General features: G+C 45.0%; 1 protein-coding gene across 7 annotated transcripts in view; it reads left to right on the top strand.

Annotated features, from left to right (window-relative positions):
• asic2 (acid-sensing (proton-gated) ion channel 2) overlaps positions 1 to 17,267 on the top strand; it is a 317,689-nt gene that overhangs the window by 198,990 nt on the left and 101,432 nt on the right. Inside the window, exons 1-2 of one of the 7 annotated variants that reach the window (XM_086184147.1) lie at positions 4,218 to 4,893; positions 5,514 to 6,512. The exons of 5 other annotated variants lie outside the window; for them this stretch is intronic. In XM_086184147.1, coding sequence (XP_086040273.1) covers positions 5,820 to 6,512 — 693 coding nt within the window. In that variant the 5' untranslated portion in view covers positions 4,218 to 4,893; positions 5,514 to 5,819. Of the gene's footprint in view, positions 1 to 4,217; positions 4,900 to 5,513; positions 6,513 to 17,267 lie in introns of those variants that run through there. One more of the 7 variants, XM_086184148.1, reaches the window with a different exon arrangement.

Raw genomic sequence — 17,267 nt, 5'->3', positions numbered from 1 at the left:
GCTTTGCCAAATGTTTTGTGAGGTGAAGGATTTATAAGCCTAGATCCTGGTTTAACCTGTCTGTGTCCTTGTTGCACAACCAACATCAACATATTTTCCCACTGTATTACTGATCAATATTTGGTGATACTTGTCTGGTTATTATTCTGAACTTCTACTTCAGCGGGAGTTGGAGTGCAGGACTTTCCCTGCTAACAGAGAAGCAGCTTACCTGTGTGTGGAGGCTCTTCACACCTCCTCTCTTCCTCATGACTGATCTGATGGCACTCTGCAGCGCCGTCCTCTCCAAATCTGCCCCAGTGGCCCCAAAGCAGCTCCCAGAGTAATGGATCAGTAACTTTAGAGATCACTTATGAGCCGAAGATGTACAACAGCCGGTGGAGGAGCGGCGTCGGGTAGCTGCACGATTAATGATCCACTCGCTGAGGTCAGATTTGCAGGAATACGAAAAGTCAGATTTGTTTTTTGTGAAATATTATCGCTAATTTGGAGTTTTTCGGATACGTTTGGTATTGAGAACAGAAAACCTCCAGGAGACACCAGTCCCTCGTGTGCAAGGTTTAAAAGATAATAGTTGTGCACAGTTCCAGCAGTAGCACAAAGAAGATGCAGCGGAAAGAATTAAACCTCTAAATAACCAGCAGTCAACAGAATCTGCATCCTGCCCGCCCTTTTAAACCAGGCCTGGATTAGTGGCTCCCCGCTGGTGTTCCACGTGATTTATGACCACGATTAAAAATGGTGGCGCACCTTTAGTTGTAAAATTTAGACACACTATCGCCAAAAAAATGGTCATAAAGTGCAACTAAATGGTGGCAGCCCGGAGCCTTGTCCAGTCAGCAGCTGGCGTGACGTTAAATCTCCTGCAGCGTTGGCTGTCTGCTGGCCCGTAGGTGAGGCGTTAATGATGCCACAGAGGAGCCGGCGTTGTGGTCACATGGGCGTCGTAGCACATCTCTGACAGCAAACTAAGGAGGAAATCTTTACAGCCTCATGACAAAAGAACCCTCTGAGAATCCTGGTTTTTCGATGTAACGGCGATTGAACGAGCGGCGAGCCCAGCAGCATCAATCTTTTGAGTTAATCAGCAGCTTTTAGGGGGATTCATCTGTCGTGTTCACTTCAACGTATGAAGGGGGAGGATGTGGGTGAGTCCACCGTCTCGTGCCAGCTTCTCTCCCCAGCCATCAAGTGTTCCTGTCAGATTAGAAAACTCACAAAGATGAGATAAGCTATTGATTGCCTGACTGTCATTTCCAATCATGACGGGCTTTTGATTAACGGCAGCAGCTCATATTCACCTCCAGCGGCATTTATCGGCTCGCCGGTGTCACGGCCTCACCTGTGCTCACAGACGAGCCTCTTGATGATAATTGTTGCCGTCTCAGTCTCTGACGAGTTATTTAACTCTCCAGAAAACCCCACTCCTCACTGGGGTGGCTTGATGAATGTTAATGGTGGTTTATATTTACAGGCTGCTCTCTCACATTTACCCCTTTTCTGTCCTTTGATCTCACACAGAACCGGACAGGAACGTTGAATGGAAAGTGCACGCCGGTGGCGTCACAGGCTGAGGAGTACTGTGTCACTGTAGCCAATGGTTGGCTTGGCTATGTCTCTAATAAATCAGTGATTTCCCTTATGTTTTAGAATTGCAAATTGGTAATGTTCAGCCTCTGAGCTGTTTTTTTGGGGTTTTTTTACACTGACTGCATAGCTGGACTGAGAAACCCTCTTTATGGCTCCAATCTAATTATTCAGCCTTTGCATCCAGGCTCTGGAAGGCTGCCTCTGACTCTAGCTGTAGGCTGTGTGTGTGTGCGTGTGTGTGTGTGTGTGTGTATGCGTGTGTGAGAGAGAGTGTGTTGCATGGTTGGTGTTAGGTGGTGTTACAAGGTGTATTAGCATGCATTTGACATTTCAATTCGACGTTCCTGTTCTTTGTATTGGCTGGTTATGAATTATACATGGATGTGTTTTACTCTTTCACAGCCTTGCTTTGGCTGTTTGGCTAAGACACGGTTCATTACGTGTGTGTGTGTGTGTGTGTGTGTGTGTGTGTGTGTGTTTGGCTTCTGTCGGTGTGTGTGCTTTGCCTGACTTGCCATTTTAGGTTTGATTTCTTTTGACAGTGTGGAAAGTTTCTTGAGTCTCATGAGTGGGCTCCATTTAAGTTAAAACTCTCTTTTCATCCTGTCCTCAATGGCGGGATCACACACACTTGTCTGGGAGTCTTCCCGAGCTCGCAGCCCAACAACAGAAATCAATCAAAATAACATCGAGCCTCTCTTGGTCTTTGATCTTGCAGTGAGGAGGATGTTTGTCGTGTTGTCTGTTGTGAAATAAACGGGTTTCATAATCACCGGGTAAACCTCGGTGACTCGTGACGTACAACTGTGACTCACCTATCGCCGGCTTTAGGGTGGAGCTGGATTCAAGGTTTCTATTTCGCGCCCCCTCGTTTCTTTTTGCTCGGAACCATGAACTAACTGCTAATCGGAGCTCAACTAAGAAACCAGAAAATCAAACGCTGAAAAGATTCAAACGTCCTGGTTTTGAAAAAATGTAATCATTGAGCATTCAAGAGTTCTTCCCTTGTATCGGCTCAAAAGTTTTCCGTTTACCTGTGTTTATGAATAAATTTTGGACAAAGATTGTTTATTGGCTCCGGGAAGAAAAAAAATTCAAGTATATACTCACCTTTCACCTTTTAAATTAATGAAAAATAGTATAAAATGTGTTTTAAAAGAGATGGTTAAAAAGGAATTGTCCTTGGAAAGACTGGCGAAGAGTGTAGATGTTCCAGTCCAAGTTTTTCTGAGGATGAATCATGACCACAGTCACTGAGGTCAACAGGTTGCTCACTTTTGTTTGCCAACTGTTCTTCCTGCTTCCTCTCAGTTTCTTTGCATTGCTTTCAGTCTGATTGATCGGCTGGAACTCAGCTAGAGGGGGGCTAAAAACTTAGATAAATTCAATCTGAATGTTGTCAAAAGCAGAACTCAACCACTAGGAATGTCTGAGGGTGATGATGATCACTTTTCTCTGAATGAATAGGAGTTGCAATGAACTGACAGGTCGATATCATTACCGATGGCTCTGGTTCTCATGAAGCTTGTGTTACTGGCCCCTAGTGGACATTGTGTATCGTGCTCATTGATGGCAAATGAAGATCGTACAGTCAAAGCGGGTGGCGTTGATACGTGTGCATGTAAAAGCTGTGAAATGACGTTAGAATGTGTGTTTTCATGGTGACTCTGTGCAGAAACTAAATACTGTCAGATGAACCGAAGCTAAATCAGTTGCCCCAGTTTGCCACTTAGTAGATCGCTATAAGGGGTTGCATGCTAAGCTAACAACTGTATATCTCCAAAAACAGTTTCTCCTCATCAATGTTTGAGTGAAGATTTACTCTAAATGTAAATGTGAACGAATAGTGAAAAATAGATTATAATCAGCCAGGCTAATTGGATACTCTGAATTGACCGTAGGCGTGGCTGTGAGAGCCAATGGTTGTCTGTCTACATGTGTTGGCCCTGCCATGGACTGGTGCCCGTCCAGGGTGAACCCCACCCTTGACCCTTAAGAGAATAAGCGGTAAGAAATGGATGGATGGATGGATGGATTATAATTAGGCTTAGGCTTGTCAAAAACTGGACTGGCACCTAATTTAGAAAAGTCTTAAATACTACAGTCCAAGTCCCATTGCAGTAATCTGGGATTATTCAGTATTCCATAAAAGTGAAAGAAGAAATTCTGACACCTTCTGGGCTCTGTATATAATGGCATGTGTATTATCATAATTTTTTTTTTGAAAAGTCTAATGTCTCACAGATAATCTTGTAACTGATACCTGCATTATAATATCACAATGAGCTAAACTAAAATGTGGTGAAAGCTGCATTCCAGTCAGATGTTGAAGAGTTCAGCAAAACCGGGTAACTGAATCGAGTGGACTAACAGTCACGATACAAGACACTGGTGAATAGAGATGAATAAACAGCGGTCCTTAATTTATTCATCCTCACATACAACGTGGTTCCCAACAGACTTCAAACCTCCGGGTTTCTGATAAAAAAAAAGTGCAAATTCTGCCTCAAACTGATAGCCCGTGTTTTGCTGCTCTCCTCTGTTACACACTAACATCCACACACATGCACATAGCAGTCTCTCTGTGCACTGAAGCTGTGTGGCTCAACGGCGGCAGCAGCAGCAGCAGCAGCAGACAAACAGAGGGGGGCGAAGGACGGTGCAAGTTAGCACGGAGAAAGACGGGCGCTCTCATCAGTGACGGGCTCGCTGGCTGTGTGGACAGAGCTGTGGCGCAGGAGGATGAGAAGAGGTGCAACGGGACGACAGGCTGCCTCTAAAGCGGAGTAAAAGAGAGGAGCAAACCGTTAGAAAGGGAGGGGGGAGAATGGAGAGAGATCAACGAGGGGAGAGAAGTCATTCGGAGCAGTGAGAGGGAGCAAGCTGGATGAAGCCGACAAGGACACAGGGGCAAGAAAGCACACAGGGAAGCCGTCCCTGACCGGAGAGAGAAGCAGGGGAGTCCGTGCACTAAGTGGAAAGAAGAGGAGGAGGAGGAGAAGAGGGAGTCTGAAAGGAGGTCGAGCTTATGGGGCTTGACTGACACAAAAGCGAGGAGGAGGAGGAGGAGGAGCATGGGGGCAAGTTGATGGATTTGATTTGGAGAGAGTATTTTTAGAAGAAGGAGCAGATACATGAGAGGAATATTGATATAAGAGATGCTGTCTTGGAGTAGAAAAGACAAAACTCCGGGGGAAGAAGAGGAAGAGAGAATAACAGGAGCCAGAAAAGGAGAGAGGAGAGATGAAACCAGAGTGTGACAGAACAAATCATCTCTGATCTGGTCCCCCGCTGGAGCCCGCTGTGAGTGTATGTCCGTGGAAGTGCCTCCTTGTCCATGTCAAACTGTACTGTAGCTTGCTCCTCGCTGTGGCTGTGGTTTGAGAGGCAGGTTTGTTGCAAGATGAAGCCCTGTGGTTACCCACAGGACCTAATAAGACTGGTAAAAGCTGAGTGGGGGGAAGCCGAGAAGCAGAAATCACGTGGAAGTCCTGACATTAAAAGTGAGACCGCAAAGTGGGACTGAAAACAAATGAGCATAGTCGACTTTTGTGAATTCAATTAAATCTCGTACTTAATAGTGACAAGGAACTGATTGCAGCCTCTGGCTGACGAATGCTTCTGCAAGCCAGTGAAGCCAAAAACACACACACACACGCGCGCACACACACGTAACTCCAAAAAAGGGAAACCACAGCACTGGAACAAGGCAAGCTCTTCACTGACACACCAACTAATTCCCTCCACTGTCGTCTCATTATTTTAATTACCTTCTCCTCTTTCGTTTGTTTTTTTGCCTCTCCGCTAAGCCTGTGGTATTTTGTATTCTATCCTCCTCTCTCCCTCTCTCCTCCCCTCCCTCCTCCTCTTGCCTTCGCTCTCTCTGTCTCATCCTTTCTTGTGCACTGTCACACTAACTGCAGTGGATGCCGGAGTCACTCATGTAGAAGCCACCTTGCTTGGAGCACATTTGCCTTGCTGTTGTTTCCCCTGCTGAGTTGGATGATTGGAGCCCCCCCTTCACCCCCCCTCAGATCAAGAGACCTGGTGAGATGACCAACAAGTAGCTGCCGCTGAAGTCATCAGAGCAGAACACACTGATCTGAGTGAGTGTACTTCCACCTGTGCAGGCAGTGTAATTACAGTTAGAATTGTGGGGTCATTCATATTCGTAAGGCCAAACACAGATACGGGTGTGGACTACAGTAGTGGATTTGTCCTGGAGCTACATGTGGGCCCCAGCCCCTGAGGCCTGGCTGGGAAATGAAGACTTTCCCGTGGCTGTAGGAGTGCTGTGGGCAGCCATGGCCCAGGAGGGGCGCTGTCTCCGGCGGGGATCCCCAGCCATGATCAGAAAAGGCTGTCAGCAGCGTCCTACCAAGCCAACTCTGGCTCGGGTCACTTCCACTCTGCTGTCAAGGACACGCCTGCACGGCCTGAGGCATGTTTGCGTCCCTGGTGGCTCAGTGGGCCGCAGAGCCTTCTGGCTGCTGGCCCTCTGCACTTCCCTTGGGCTGCTCTTATCCTGGTCCTCCAACCGCCTACTTCACTGGCTCTCCTTCCCCACATACACACGAGTCCACACCGAGTGGGCCAAAGAACTGGCCTTCCCTGTAGTCACTATCTGCAACAACAACCCGATCCGCCTCTACAAGCTCACCAAGAGCGATCTGTACTTTGCTGGCCACTGGCTGGGACTACTGCTGGCCAACCGGACAATGAGGCCCCTGGTTCTGGACTTGCTTCAGGAGGACCGTCGGGCCTGGTTTAGGAAGCTGTCAGACTTCAGGCTGTTTCTGCCACCCAGAAACTTTGAGGGAACCAACCTGGAGTTTATGGACAGACTGAGCCACCAACTTGACGACATGCTGCTCTCATGCAAGTACAGAGGAGAGCCCTGCGGTGCTCACAACTTCTCCTCTGTAAGTCTGCCTTTTTCTGTTGTGCCGTTGATTCGTGCAGGCTCTCTTAAATCTCCGTACATGTAGTTTAGACAGTCAATTACCAGGGCCCAAACAGTTGCAAATGCATTTCATCATGCCGAGCTAAGATGACTTCATCTGAAAAGGTGGTGTTCTCTGTAAGAGTTCCTGCTTTCAAAACAACCGTGAAAACTGCAGAAATGTTTTGGCTCATTGTCTAATCATTGTGGTTGTCACACAAAAAGATTGGAAATTATGTAACCGCTCCGAGCCACGATCAAGTCTCGACTGGACCTTCAGTCCAACGGATGCCTCAACAACTAAAGCATAATGCTTTCAGAGTGAAGAAAATATCTGAATGTAAAATGGTATGATCAGTGGCCATGGTCGTAGAGCAGAGAGAAATGGGTTAGGAATGGGCTGGTGGATAGATGTAGCTAAAGCCTTGCCGTGTCAAAAGTTTGTTTCACAGTACAGCGCAGCAGCCCCCCCCCCCCCCCCCCCACACACACACACACACAGAGGAGTTTCCCCCCTGTGTGCCTGATCATCCGCATGTATGTCTTGTTTTCTGTGTGGCTGGTTTCAGTTTTGTCCCCTTAGGATATTTGATCCTTAAAGGATGTTCCTTCTGGGAAAGCGTAGAAGTCAAAATTGAATTCAATTTTTTTTTTTTAGCATCTTTTTTGCATTTTTGCTCTTTTTTTGCTTTTGTGGCCATTGAGTCTCTGACTGAGGAAGAAATCAGAACTGGCAAATAAACGCGTAAAAAAAAGGCGATTCACTGACATTTGTGTGTCACTTGTTTGACATTTGTGGACTCTTGCAGAGGAGTTATTTGCTCTGCTCTTTCGAACTTAAGGAACCACTGTTCTCACGCATAAATCATCCGTTTGTGCATTTGCGCTTGAATTGTGTGTAGGAGCTATCAAAGAGCGTTTGTGGCGTTCATCAATATGCTGGCAGATAAAGTGCGACCAATATTGAAATAATCCCAACACTCATGAGCTACACAAACACCACACTTAACTTGTCTTTTACGCTGGCGAAAATGTTTTTGCAAGAATGAAAAGAGAAACTGCCTTTTGAAACATAGCAAAATTGATTGAATAGAGGACTGAAGAGTTGTTTGGCTGCTGTGCTTTAGAGGGGCAAACAGGTTCAGCAGCAGGTGTGTTTCATGGACGTAGAGGGCAGGGGTTCTGGCAGTGTAGCAGTGTTAGCGAGTGTGTGTTTGGGAGAGCGAGACAAAGACAGAAAGACACTGGTAATAATATTTGTAATATTAGTTAAACATTGTTGTGCAGTGTGTATCTGCACAGAGATATTCATTGTTTCCATTATTACATTTGTCAGAAGTGTGCTCGTAGTCTTGCTATTATGTGAATGAAATAGATTTTCAGTTGCGTCACATCCACTGCGTACTTCTTCTCCACTTGTAGGTTCTACTATTTACAGTACAACATTTTTCTTGTAGATAAATTGAGTTATTCATCCATCTATCCATCCCATCCATCTTCAACCCCAGATCCAAAGTTTGATCAGGGAGAGCGCGTCCAGTCGTGAACCTCAATCTTCTCTTTCCTTGGCCAGAGGAGAGATGTAATCCCTCCTCCTGGTCCCCTGTCACCCAGGGGGACGGGCACGGAACACCTCCCTGGGGAGACGAGCAGGTGGCATCCTCAACAACCTCAACCTTGGAAGTAAAGGAGCAGCTCTATTTCTGACTCCTACACCAACGAAGTCCAACTCAAGTGTGACTCAGTGTTACTCAGGTGTGACTCAGTGTGAACTGAACCAAAGAGAATTTCTCTTCAAGATGTAGATGACTTTCCTGAATCATTTTCTGCCCTCATGAGAAATGCTAATCATTGCATCTTGATGTCTGGCATTAACTGTAGTCAGCAGCTGCTTCCATGAATTGATCACGGTGGACGCTGCTGCTCTTTGGGTCCACTCAGACCTAAACATGGTGAGCTGTATTAGCTCACCGACTTACAAAAGAACATAATAACAGCTGTGCTCTTAGTCCAGCATCCATTAGCAATGCTCTGAAGCAGATATTTATTTCATTACCCAAAGAGCGAGAGAGAGATTGTACCCTCACTGTGTGTATATGTCAGGATGAGCTCATATTAAGAGAATTTGTGTAAATTTGTTCTAGTTTGTCAACCCAAACAGGATGAAATCACATCTATAAATGTGTGGGAGTTCAGACAGAACTCCTAAAAGTTTGATTGAGACCCCCCATTTTGCCTTCCTCCTCATCGTGTTCTACCTCAAAAGGGGCCTCACGCTGTTAACGGGCCCTGCGTGGTTCTGCTAATCTCATTAGCCTGCTGCTGCAAGTCAGCAAAGACTCCCTACGGCCTTTTCATTATCGCTGCGTTTAGAGCACTGTCACTCTCGGACAAAAAAAGGATTCAGCCAGATTAAACGGGGAATAGGGCACTTAAACTTGCAAGTAAATAAATGTGAGTGCTTGTGTTATGTGTGTGTGTATGTGTGTGTGTTTACATTTCTAATGCCTGCACGTATACAGCTCGGAAAATAAAAAAGTTCTGAGGTCGGTAATTGCAGGTGTGGGGACTTGTATGCTTCAAAGTGCCAATCGGGGGGTGATTTCAGAGCGAAAAAATGCTGCTGGGGAGGCAGACATGGTATAGTCAAAAAGCATTTAGGAATACAAATGTCTCCCATAATTCTGGCAAACCTCTTGCAGCAGCAGGATTTCATGCACTGAATCTACTGTATCACAGTGAAAGGGACGGAGTCGAGCTAATCAATAAATCTATAAGCTTGGTGCTGTAGTTTATGGGGCTCTATTTTGCTCCCACGTCTCCAGCAATGATATACATTCGGCAGCCCGCCTCGGCGTAACCGCTGGGGGAGAGAGCAGGAGAAATGCACCAAAGGCCAGGCAACCATCCGCGAAAAAAATGTAAGCGATACCTTGTAGTATGATAAGGTACACAGCGAGCTAAGCCTCACTCCGCTGATACGCATCTCCACCTTACTTTTCCATTGAGGACTACATATCTGCACTTGCCATGACAAATTAAATAGTGCTTGCAATGGGAGAGCTCCGGCTAATCACACTCCAGGCAGAGGTGAGCCCCTGTAATGTATCTCTATCTCCAGAGAAATCTAGTACCTGCACTGCTGCACTGACGCTGCACAGCTATCTTCTTACATGTGGAAATTGTTTCCATGTGCTGTTGAATGGTGATGCATCTACAGACCGTACAGCGTGTCAGATTTTGTATGTGTGTGGGCGTTTCATTAGAAATGCGACAATAAATATTACTGTAGGATTATTCAACATATATGTGAATGTGCTTGCATGCACCCACATAGATAGATCACCCGGTTCTCCCCCCATCTCCTCTGCTTTGCTAGCAGCGTCTTTCTGCTCATTAGTTTTGTTTCCTGCTCACAGACATGACTGTTCTGGTTCCCTCTCACCTCGCCGCTCTCATCAACTTCATTTCCACATTCAGCTGGCTGTTGTTTTCAGCAACAAAAGCTTTGACACTTCCACTTTAGACCTCTGATGTTAGCAGCAAGTTGGTGAGCTCATCACAGAATTTGGCAATTTAAGAGAGAGCTCCATCCGTAAAGACTTATAGAGGAGGGCAAAACAACTACACACGCGAGTGAAGGTTGGAATTATCCTCATCAGGCTGCCAGAAACAAGTGATAGTTGTTAACTCATCTACTCATCTGTTTGCTATCAAGGTCACCAAATCAATAGCATTGCCATCGTTAAAAGTTGCCCAAAATAAACATGAAGGTTTTACTTCAGTAATCCATGCAAGCACATAGAGAACAGAAAGGTTCATAAACTACTTTAATAAGGTAAAACCAACTTGCTCACAGGGAAGGCGGCAGATTAAGAAATAAATCCCTCATTCAGTTGTTGAATTTACAATCAGCGAAATCCCTGCGATGTTTAACTGTCTGAGAGCAAATGTTTCTTCTTTTTTTTCCTGCAGGTTTTCTCTGCACTTGTTTTAGCAATAAGCTGCTCATCTACAGACTCGATGAACGCGAGCCAACCGTTTACACTGCGGATCTAGGCCGGTATTCCGAATGAGCACGAATGCTGTCTTTTAACTGCATTCCGTCCCAGGTTAATTCATTAAACATGCCAGTGTTTATGGATTATGTTTTAGAGCTGTCAAAGGAATGTTCACACTGCATGGTTTTAGCCGCGATGTTCCACTCGCTGACAGGTTTTGGAGTTCTCTGGTATAAGGCCCTGATCACACAACAAATCGTCGGAGGAGCACGAGGTGTGAACTGATCAAAGACGCTCACCGATGTGTCACAGACACGTTGTCTAGCAGGCTAAATAGTGACATTCAGTGAGGGGGCTTTCCTACATGCGCTTTTGCAACCAGAGTTTCCCTGTTGAAGTATTAAAAAAATTCGACTGCATATTTCAGCCATGTTCTGGGCTTTTTCTTCCTCTTTGGTGGCGCGCCATGCAAATCAGTGCACACAACTATGATCACTTGTTGCTGTGGACCTATGGGGGTCATTGCTGCTGCTTTAGTTTTCCATGTATGTGCAGGGAATGGCAGGGAGGCTCCAGTACAGAACCGGACCACTATATTCAACTTACTGCAGCCAAGTTTTCCTTTGAACAAAGTTTACCTGGTGTATTTCCCATGGCGGACTCCTTGGACTCGCTGCTCAACTAACCCGAATGACTTCAGAATTCCCAGACAGCAGGTTGTGTAGTGCAAATGCTAAATCTGACGACTAAACATTGGCAGCGAGCAAAAGAGAAAAAAAAAAGAAAAAAAAACCTGGTTGATTCCTCTTGAAAGTCTATAAAGACAACAAGAAGACGGAGATTAATTTGCATTTGCAGAGAGCCACGTGAAGCCTCCCTGGCCAATCAGTGCTGTGGCTGATTTACTTTTCAGGTAATAATGCAGGTTCTTGTTCGTTGCTGACCTTTTCAGTGGGTTTGTGTAAGGTAAGACCGTACGTTATTGATCTGCCCTGAAGTAAACCACTAGTGGGATTCAGCTGGACGCTGCAGCTCCAACAGCAGCAATCTCATTAACACAGGTGGCCCTGAGCTTAGCAGGCCCCTCACCCCCAATCCAATTTCCTACTGTGGAATTAATGGCTTGAGTGGTTTCATGAGCTTCAACTTCCAGCTTGTATTTAAAAACATAACGTTGCTGGCCATTGATATGCCACAGTCAATGGACATAGTCTGCACCCAATAGCTGTTTGACGGCAAGTTGTAGGCCACAGTGAACAGTCACCTTAATCTCCCGCTGGGGTGCAGGACCTGAATGCAGATGAAAAGATTAGACGTGGTTAGTATTCATAAGGTCATGTTCATGCATACACCTCAGGCCTGGAGAGAGGTTGGTGTTGGAAACAGAACATTAATGGATGACGTCGCTATTCCAGGAATAGCGTTTACAGACCCACACTTGTTTGTTCGTCGAGATCTCACGCGAGATGTATGTGACGAGCACCGACAGACTGATACAATACCTACAATATTGGAAAAGCATGAATGTATTGCATGCTTGACCTTAAGTCTCTCCATTCGACGTTATCCCTCATGGCTCATCTCCCTCACACACACACACACACACACACACACACACACACACACACACACACACACACACTTAGTATGGAAAATATTCTTTCTACTACACCCACAATCTTGATTCACCATCAGACCTTTAGGCAACAAACACATCTACCCACACTATCACTCTTGTGTGTGTGTGTGTGTGTGTGTGTGTGTGTGTGTGTGTGTGTGTGTGTGTGTGTTGGAGGGGGGTATTTGAAATGGGCAATAGAATACAACACAACAACAACAGAAAAGCTGAGGTTACAGCTAAGTAGCATCAAGCACTACCTGCAGAGGGAGGACGTCGAGGCGCCGCTCACCCCAGGAGCAGCAGCCCATGTTGCTGGCGACTGTCAGCGGCCCCACTGTCTACTTTATCACCGTGGTGGTCATGTCAAAGCAAACGACTAATAAAAGTTATGTTTTCATGGCCTGGCTCAGTATCAGCTGAGTAAACTGAACATTATAAGCTTTATTTTTATGGCTGTTGTTTTGGATTGTCTTCCACAGTTGAACCTGAACGACTCAGATGAGTGAGACAAAAAATACCACCCAGAGGTTCGCTGGACTAATTATGTTCAGAACTCATAATTATTAGTCTTACAACTTCAAATTACTTCTTTAAATACACGGCTGATCGTTCACCAAGCTCTTGAAATAAGACAAGTTGTTGAGAGAGGTTTTAAAGTGTTAGTTTATTTTCATACTTCCCAGAATGCAGTATTTTTTAGGCTGGTATCCTTGCCCATGAGCTGTCTGGGTATTTGGGAACTCTGCTGAACTAGAACTTTTAATTAACTAGTCCTCACGCACATGGTTAGAAAGCTAACGCTCTGGGAAATACATTTATGTGAAACATCTCAAGTTTAAACCACCCGGGAAGGTACAACAAGCCCAGTTATCAGATAATTAGCACTCATACGCTGAAACAAGGCAATGGTTAATCCAGTGGTCATCGGTGTTTCTTGTGAAAAGTACGGATAGTCCAACGTTTTGTCCAAAACATATTACATAGCCATGAATGAACACACACACACACACACACACACACACAAAGGGATTAAATTGATAAATTAGCATATTAATTAGCTGCAGCTGTGCCGGAATGTGCAATTCAATGAAGTAAATCATGGCAAAACCAAGAGTAAAAAGATGATAGCAATACGTACAAGTTTGAACAACTTCATGCCATCCTTAGGCATAATTTAAAGATTTAATTTTAACCCAGCACATCAGATTATAGATTTAAGGCAGCTGTTAAAAGGTACTGCGTCTAAGCTGCAGTGATTAAACAGCACAGTTGGAACACAATCCAACTCAAAAATGTGAAACACAAAACGAATCTCAGTGTGATTTAGCAGCTGTTGGCTGGATTTCTTAATTTAGGGCCTTTGCAAACATGTTAGTTTGGCACCTTGACCCCTGATCTCGACCTTTACCCTGACCAGATGAGAAAACCTCTCATTTCTTGGATTCGTCTCTTGGCATGAACAAGTAATAAGATCCCATCGAATGTCCTATATGACAGCTATCGAGAATACAATATACCTTGCTTTGCTGGTCCAGGTCAGATGGAAAAAAAATACTACCAGACGAGATGGCACTGAGCGAGCACATACCTCTGCCAAGGAGGCTGCAGTATCATTAAATCAGCTCATACTCTCCCCCCCCCCCCCCCCGACCACTAAAAATAGTTCTTCCAGACCACCGATTCAGAATGTGATCTAGGTGAATTCCAGAAATGTCCTTTGAACCATTTCACGTGGACTCAAGACATTTCACCAAAATTGTCAATGATATACATCCATGCCAAGGTCACGATTTTCATGGTTAGTTTCTGGTTTCCCCCTGGAGTCACAACTGTCCTGTATTTCTCCTGATCCAAGACGCCCTTGTCCTCCTACCACTGGCCTCTGGGACCATTTCCAGCCCCACAATAATGCAGCTACGGGTTTCATGCATGCAAGTAATCCACGGAAAATGCAAAGTAAATGAAATACCCTGGGAAATTCAAGAATTCACAGAATGATTAATTCAGCTGGGATAAGGGAAGAGAGAATGTTCTGGTAGGACTGTTGACCGGGGGGTCCGTTCTCTTCAGCAAGGACATGTTTCTAGACTCAGATATTACCGAGCAGAACTCGTGGGACAACAAAGGTTGCTCGAAATATGAAAATTAAGCCAAACGATATCCATTTTGGGTCTACAGGTTGGCAAATATGTTGGTACGTCCAGAAAAATGGTGCTAACACCAACAATTCACCTCCAAAATTATAACTCCTCATTTTCTGTTATTTCCTGTATTTACACCAAAAGTGAACAAAATACTTGTTTTTTTAATTCTGCTAACAAAGACCTTCCGGCGCCCACGTCACCTCCTTTGCAAAGGTAATAAATTGTACTGGTAGAAAGTCTTCTACTGTTATATTGAAACAACTCAAGAGTTCCCTTTTACAGGGACTGATTGCAGCCCCACTTAAATGCGCCTTGTCAAGAAACACTAGCACTACCATTCAGTTTGAAGCAGTAGCCAGTACTCAAGCTGTCATGTGGGGATTTGCAGTGGTGACGTCAGTGTACCAAGCTGCATCGCTTTTGTTAAAACGAGTCCAAATGTTCCTGAATTGATGTTGACAACCTGCGAGTGGAAGTACTTTACAGAAGCAACTTGTTAGTGAGGAACCAAGCTGCCGGTGTGCGCGGTACCTGTGTGTCGGATCAATAGGTGCGGCGCTGGCACTAATGTATGACCCTGGCTCTCTCACACAGCAGGTGTCCGTAATCATTTGATGGGGCAACAATCAGCCCATAGCTATATCATAAAAAACCAAAAACACAGCCACATTCATACCATGCCATTACAGTGGGAGGAAAATAATCCTTCTGCAACACATGCATCTCACTCAAGTGCCCCTGTGGTGGCCTAATCTCCCATTTTTCTTTCTTTTTTTCACTTAATTGCGCATGAGAGCTCGAGTGCACATACCCTTTAATGCACTCATACATAAATTCATGTATTATTGGCGAAAGTTATAGTCCTAACAGGTTGGAAACAGACCAAGAACATCTTTCCAATTGATCAAATCCCACACATTTTGTGGACATCCGTTTTCACACTTGAGAAACACGAGACTGGAAGAGTACAAGAGTCCCCTGTGGCCGTCAGGGTTCACATGGCATGGGATCATCTTAGTTTGCATGATTTCAACTTCTCCACTGCTCCCTTGCTCTGTAGGTCAGTCATTATGTGGTGCGCTGGTGCGTAGGTTGAAGTCTGCAGGGATCAGCTGAGCTCTGAGGATGTTGAGGTCAAACTGCAGCATGAAATCAGAAGGTGAATTCTTGGACCCAGAGGGGAGAACGTGCAGATTCCGCCATGTTATAAATCAGCCATGCTGTTTGAATCTCACCTAGCTACTTATCATACCGTGTTATCGAATATGCATTACTGATGGCGGCATCTAATTTAATCAAAAGCTTGTGGATCATAACGCTGCTGGTGTAACCTCGGCTCTGCAGAGTGACGCGCAGCAACCGTTTCATCTTTTCCAGTTCCTAGCATGAAAAGCTGCAACTATTCCACTAAGAAAATGTGTCTGCTGGCAGAATTTTTATGGTTTCTGTAATTCCATCTGTCTAAAAACACGGCAGATCCCCTGATTACACGCCGTAAATCAGGACGCTGTCTCAAGGTGAAAGAAACGTCTCTTAACACGCATTCGCTGCTGAATTACTGCTGCCTTTGTGCCCTTAAGCAAGCACTTGATCCCCAGTGTCTGCAGTTACTTGGCAGTGATCAACATGTCAGTGGGCAGCTCTCAGGCGTGCATATGTGCTTCAGCCTGCAACTGTTGCTGCAGTTCAGACTTCTCTAAGCAAACCTGTTTAAATTTGGGAAGACACTGAAGCGTAAACAGACATAAAACAGCGAGTAGATATTTGTTTTCACTTGAATCTCTTAAGAGTGCACAGCAGTGGAAGAACCAACAGACGGATTCACCCCGGACAGGCTGTTTAAAGGTTCTGCATCTTTGATGACACTGCTTTAGCCAGCACAAGCTCTCTCTCACACTCACACATATACAGTATATGTTTATATACTTTCCCCACCTTGACATCAGTTCTTGCTCTGACTTAGCAGCGTGTTTCCTGTGCCCTTCGCTGACCTGTCGGTTGAGTCGGCCATGTTGAACTGGCGCTTATTGATGTCTGTAATCCATATTTTATAGTTTTTTTTTTCCACCTCAGTAGTTCAGTGTTCTCACTTCACCGTTGGAATCTATAAGCTGTAGCAGCCTGAGAAATGAAATACATTATGTTTCGTGAAGTGGAGTGTGCGTTTCTTCATCTTACACCCCATTAGATTAAAGTCACTTAAAATATCAGAGTATGATTTCACATCTGCTTCTTCATCTTGGGAACTCTGAATATATTATTATCTCTCGCTGAAAGTTGGGGTAGAGGGAAGGTGGTTTTGTTACTCAAAAGGGGGGGGGGGGGGTAAACAACCAGGGAAGAGAGTGAGCATCGAGAGGCAAAGAATACAGCGGGTTGCCACTGAACTTGAACAAAGCAGAGAGAGAACTCTCTGAGATCTTGAGGTTCCGTCAATAATTTAACAAGCTGAATGTCTTGGTGTTGTTTGTGCCTCTCTTTCAGACGTGAATATCTTTATGAATAATGGAAATACAGGAAGCAATTCACAACAATTCATCCCGTCTGCTTGACAGCGCACTTTAAATCAGCTTTACCTTCTCACACACCTACTGGTGTATGTATAAATGTATAAGCATGAATAATTTCCACTGTTTACTGTACATCTATAGTGGGGGAAAGATTAAACATTGATTTTCCCCGAAATAGCAAGTTGAGGTTAATGAGGAACAATTCTGTAATCAGTGTCTGACTTTGCTATTCTGCGTATGAGACTGCGCTGCATGGAGGACTGGAGGACTTATTTCTGTGGGTTAGCATCACCACGGGATCCCTCCACCAGAAGCCAATGGGATTTTTTTCTACATTGGATTTTGCATTATTGCAGAGGATATACACTCCACTCATATCTTCACACATGAGCAATCACTGCGGTACAGAAGTAATGTTAGGCTATAAACTAAATATACCACCGACAAGACTTCCACATC

The sequence above is a fragment of the Aulostomus chinensis genome, chromosome 18, assembly GCF_037954235.1.
Source record: "Aulostomus chinensis isolate RoL2024-O1b breed Wild chromosome 18, RoL_Achi_v1.0, whole genome shotgun sequence".
NCBI lineage: Eukaryota > Metazoa > Chordata > Actinopteri > Syngnathiformes > Aulostomidae > Aulostomus > Aulostomus chinensis.
Note: the sequence above shows the minus strand (reverse complement) of the source record. Positions and strands in the feature narration are given on the sequence as shown.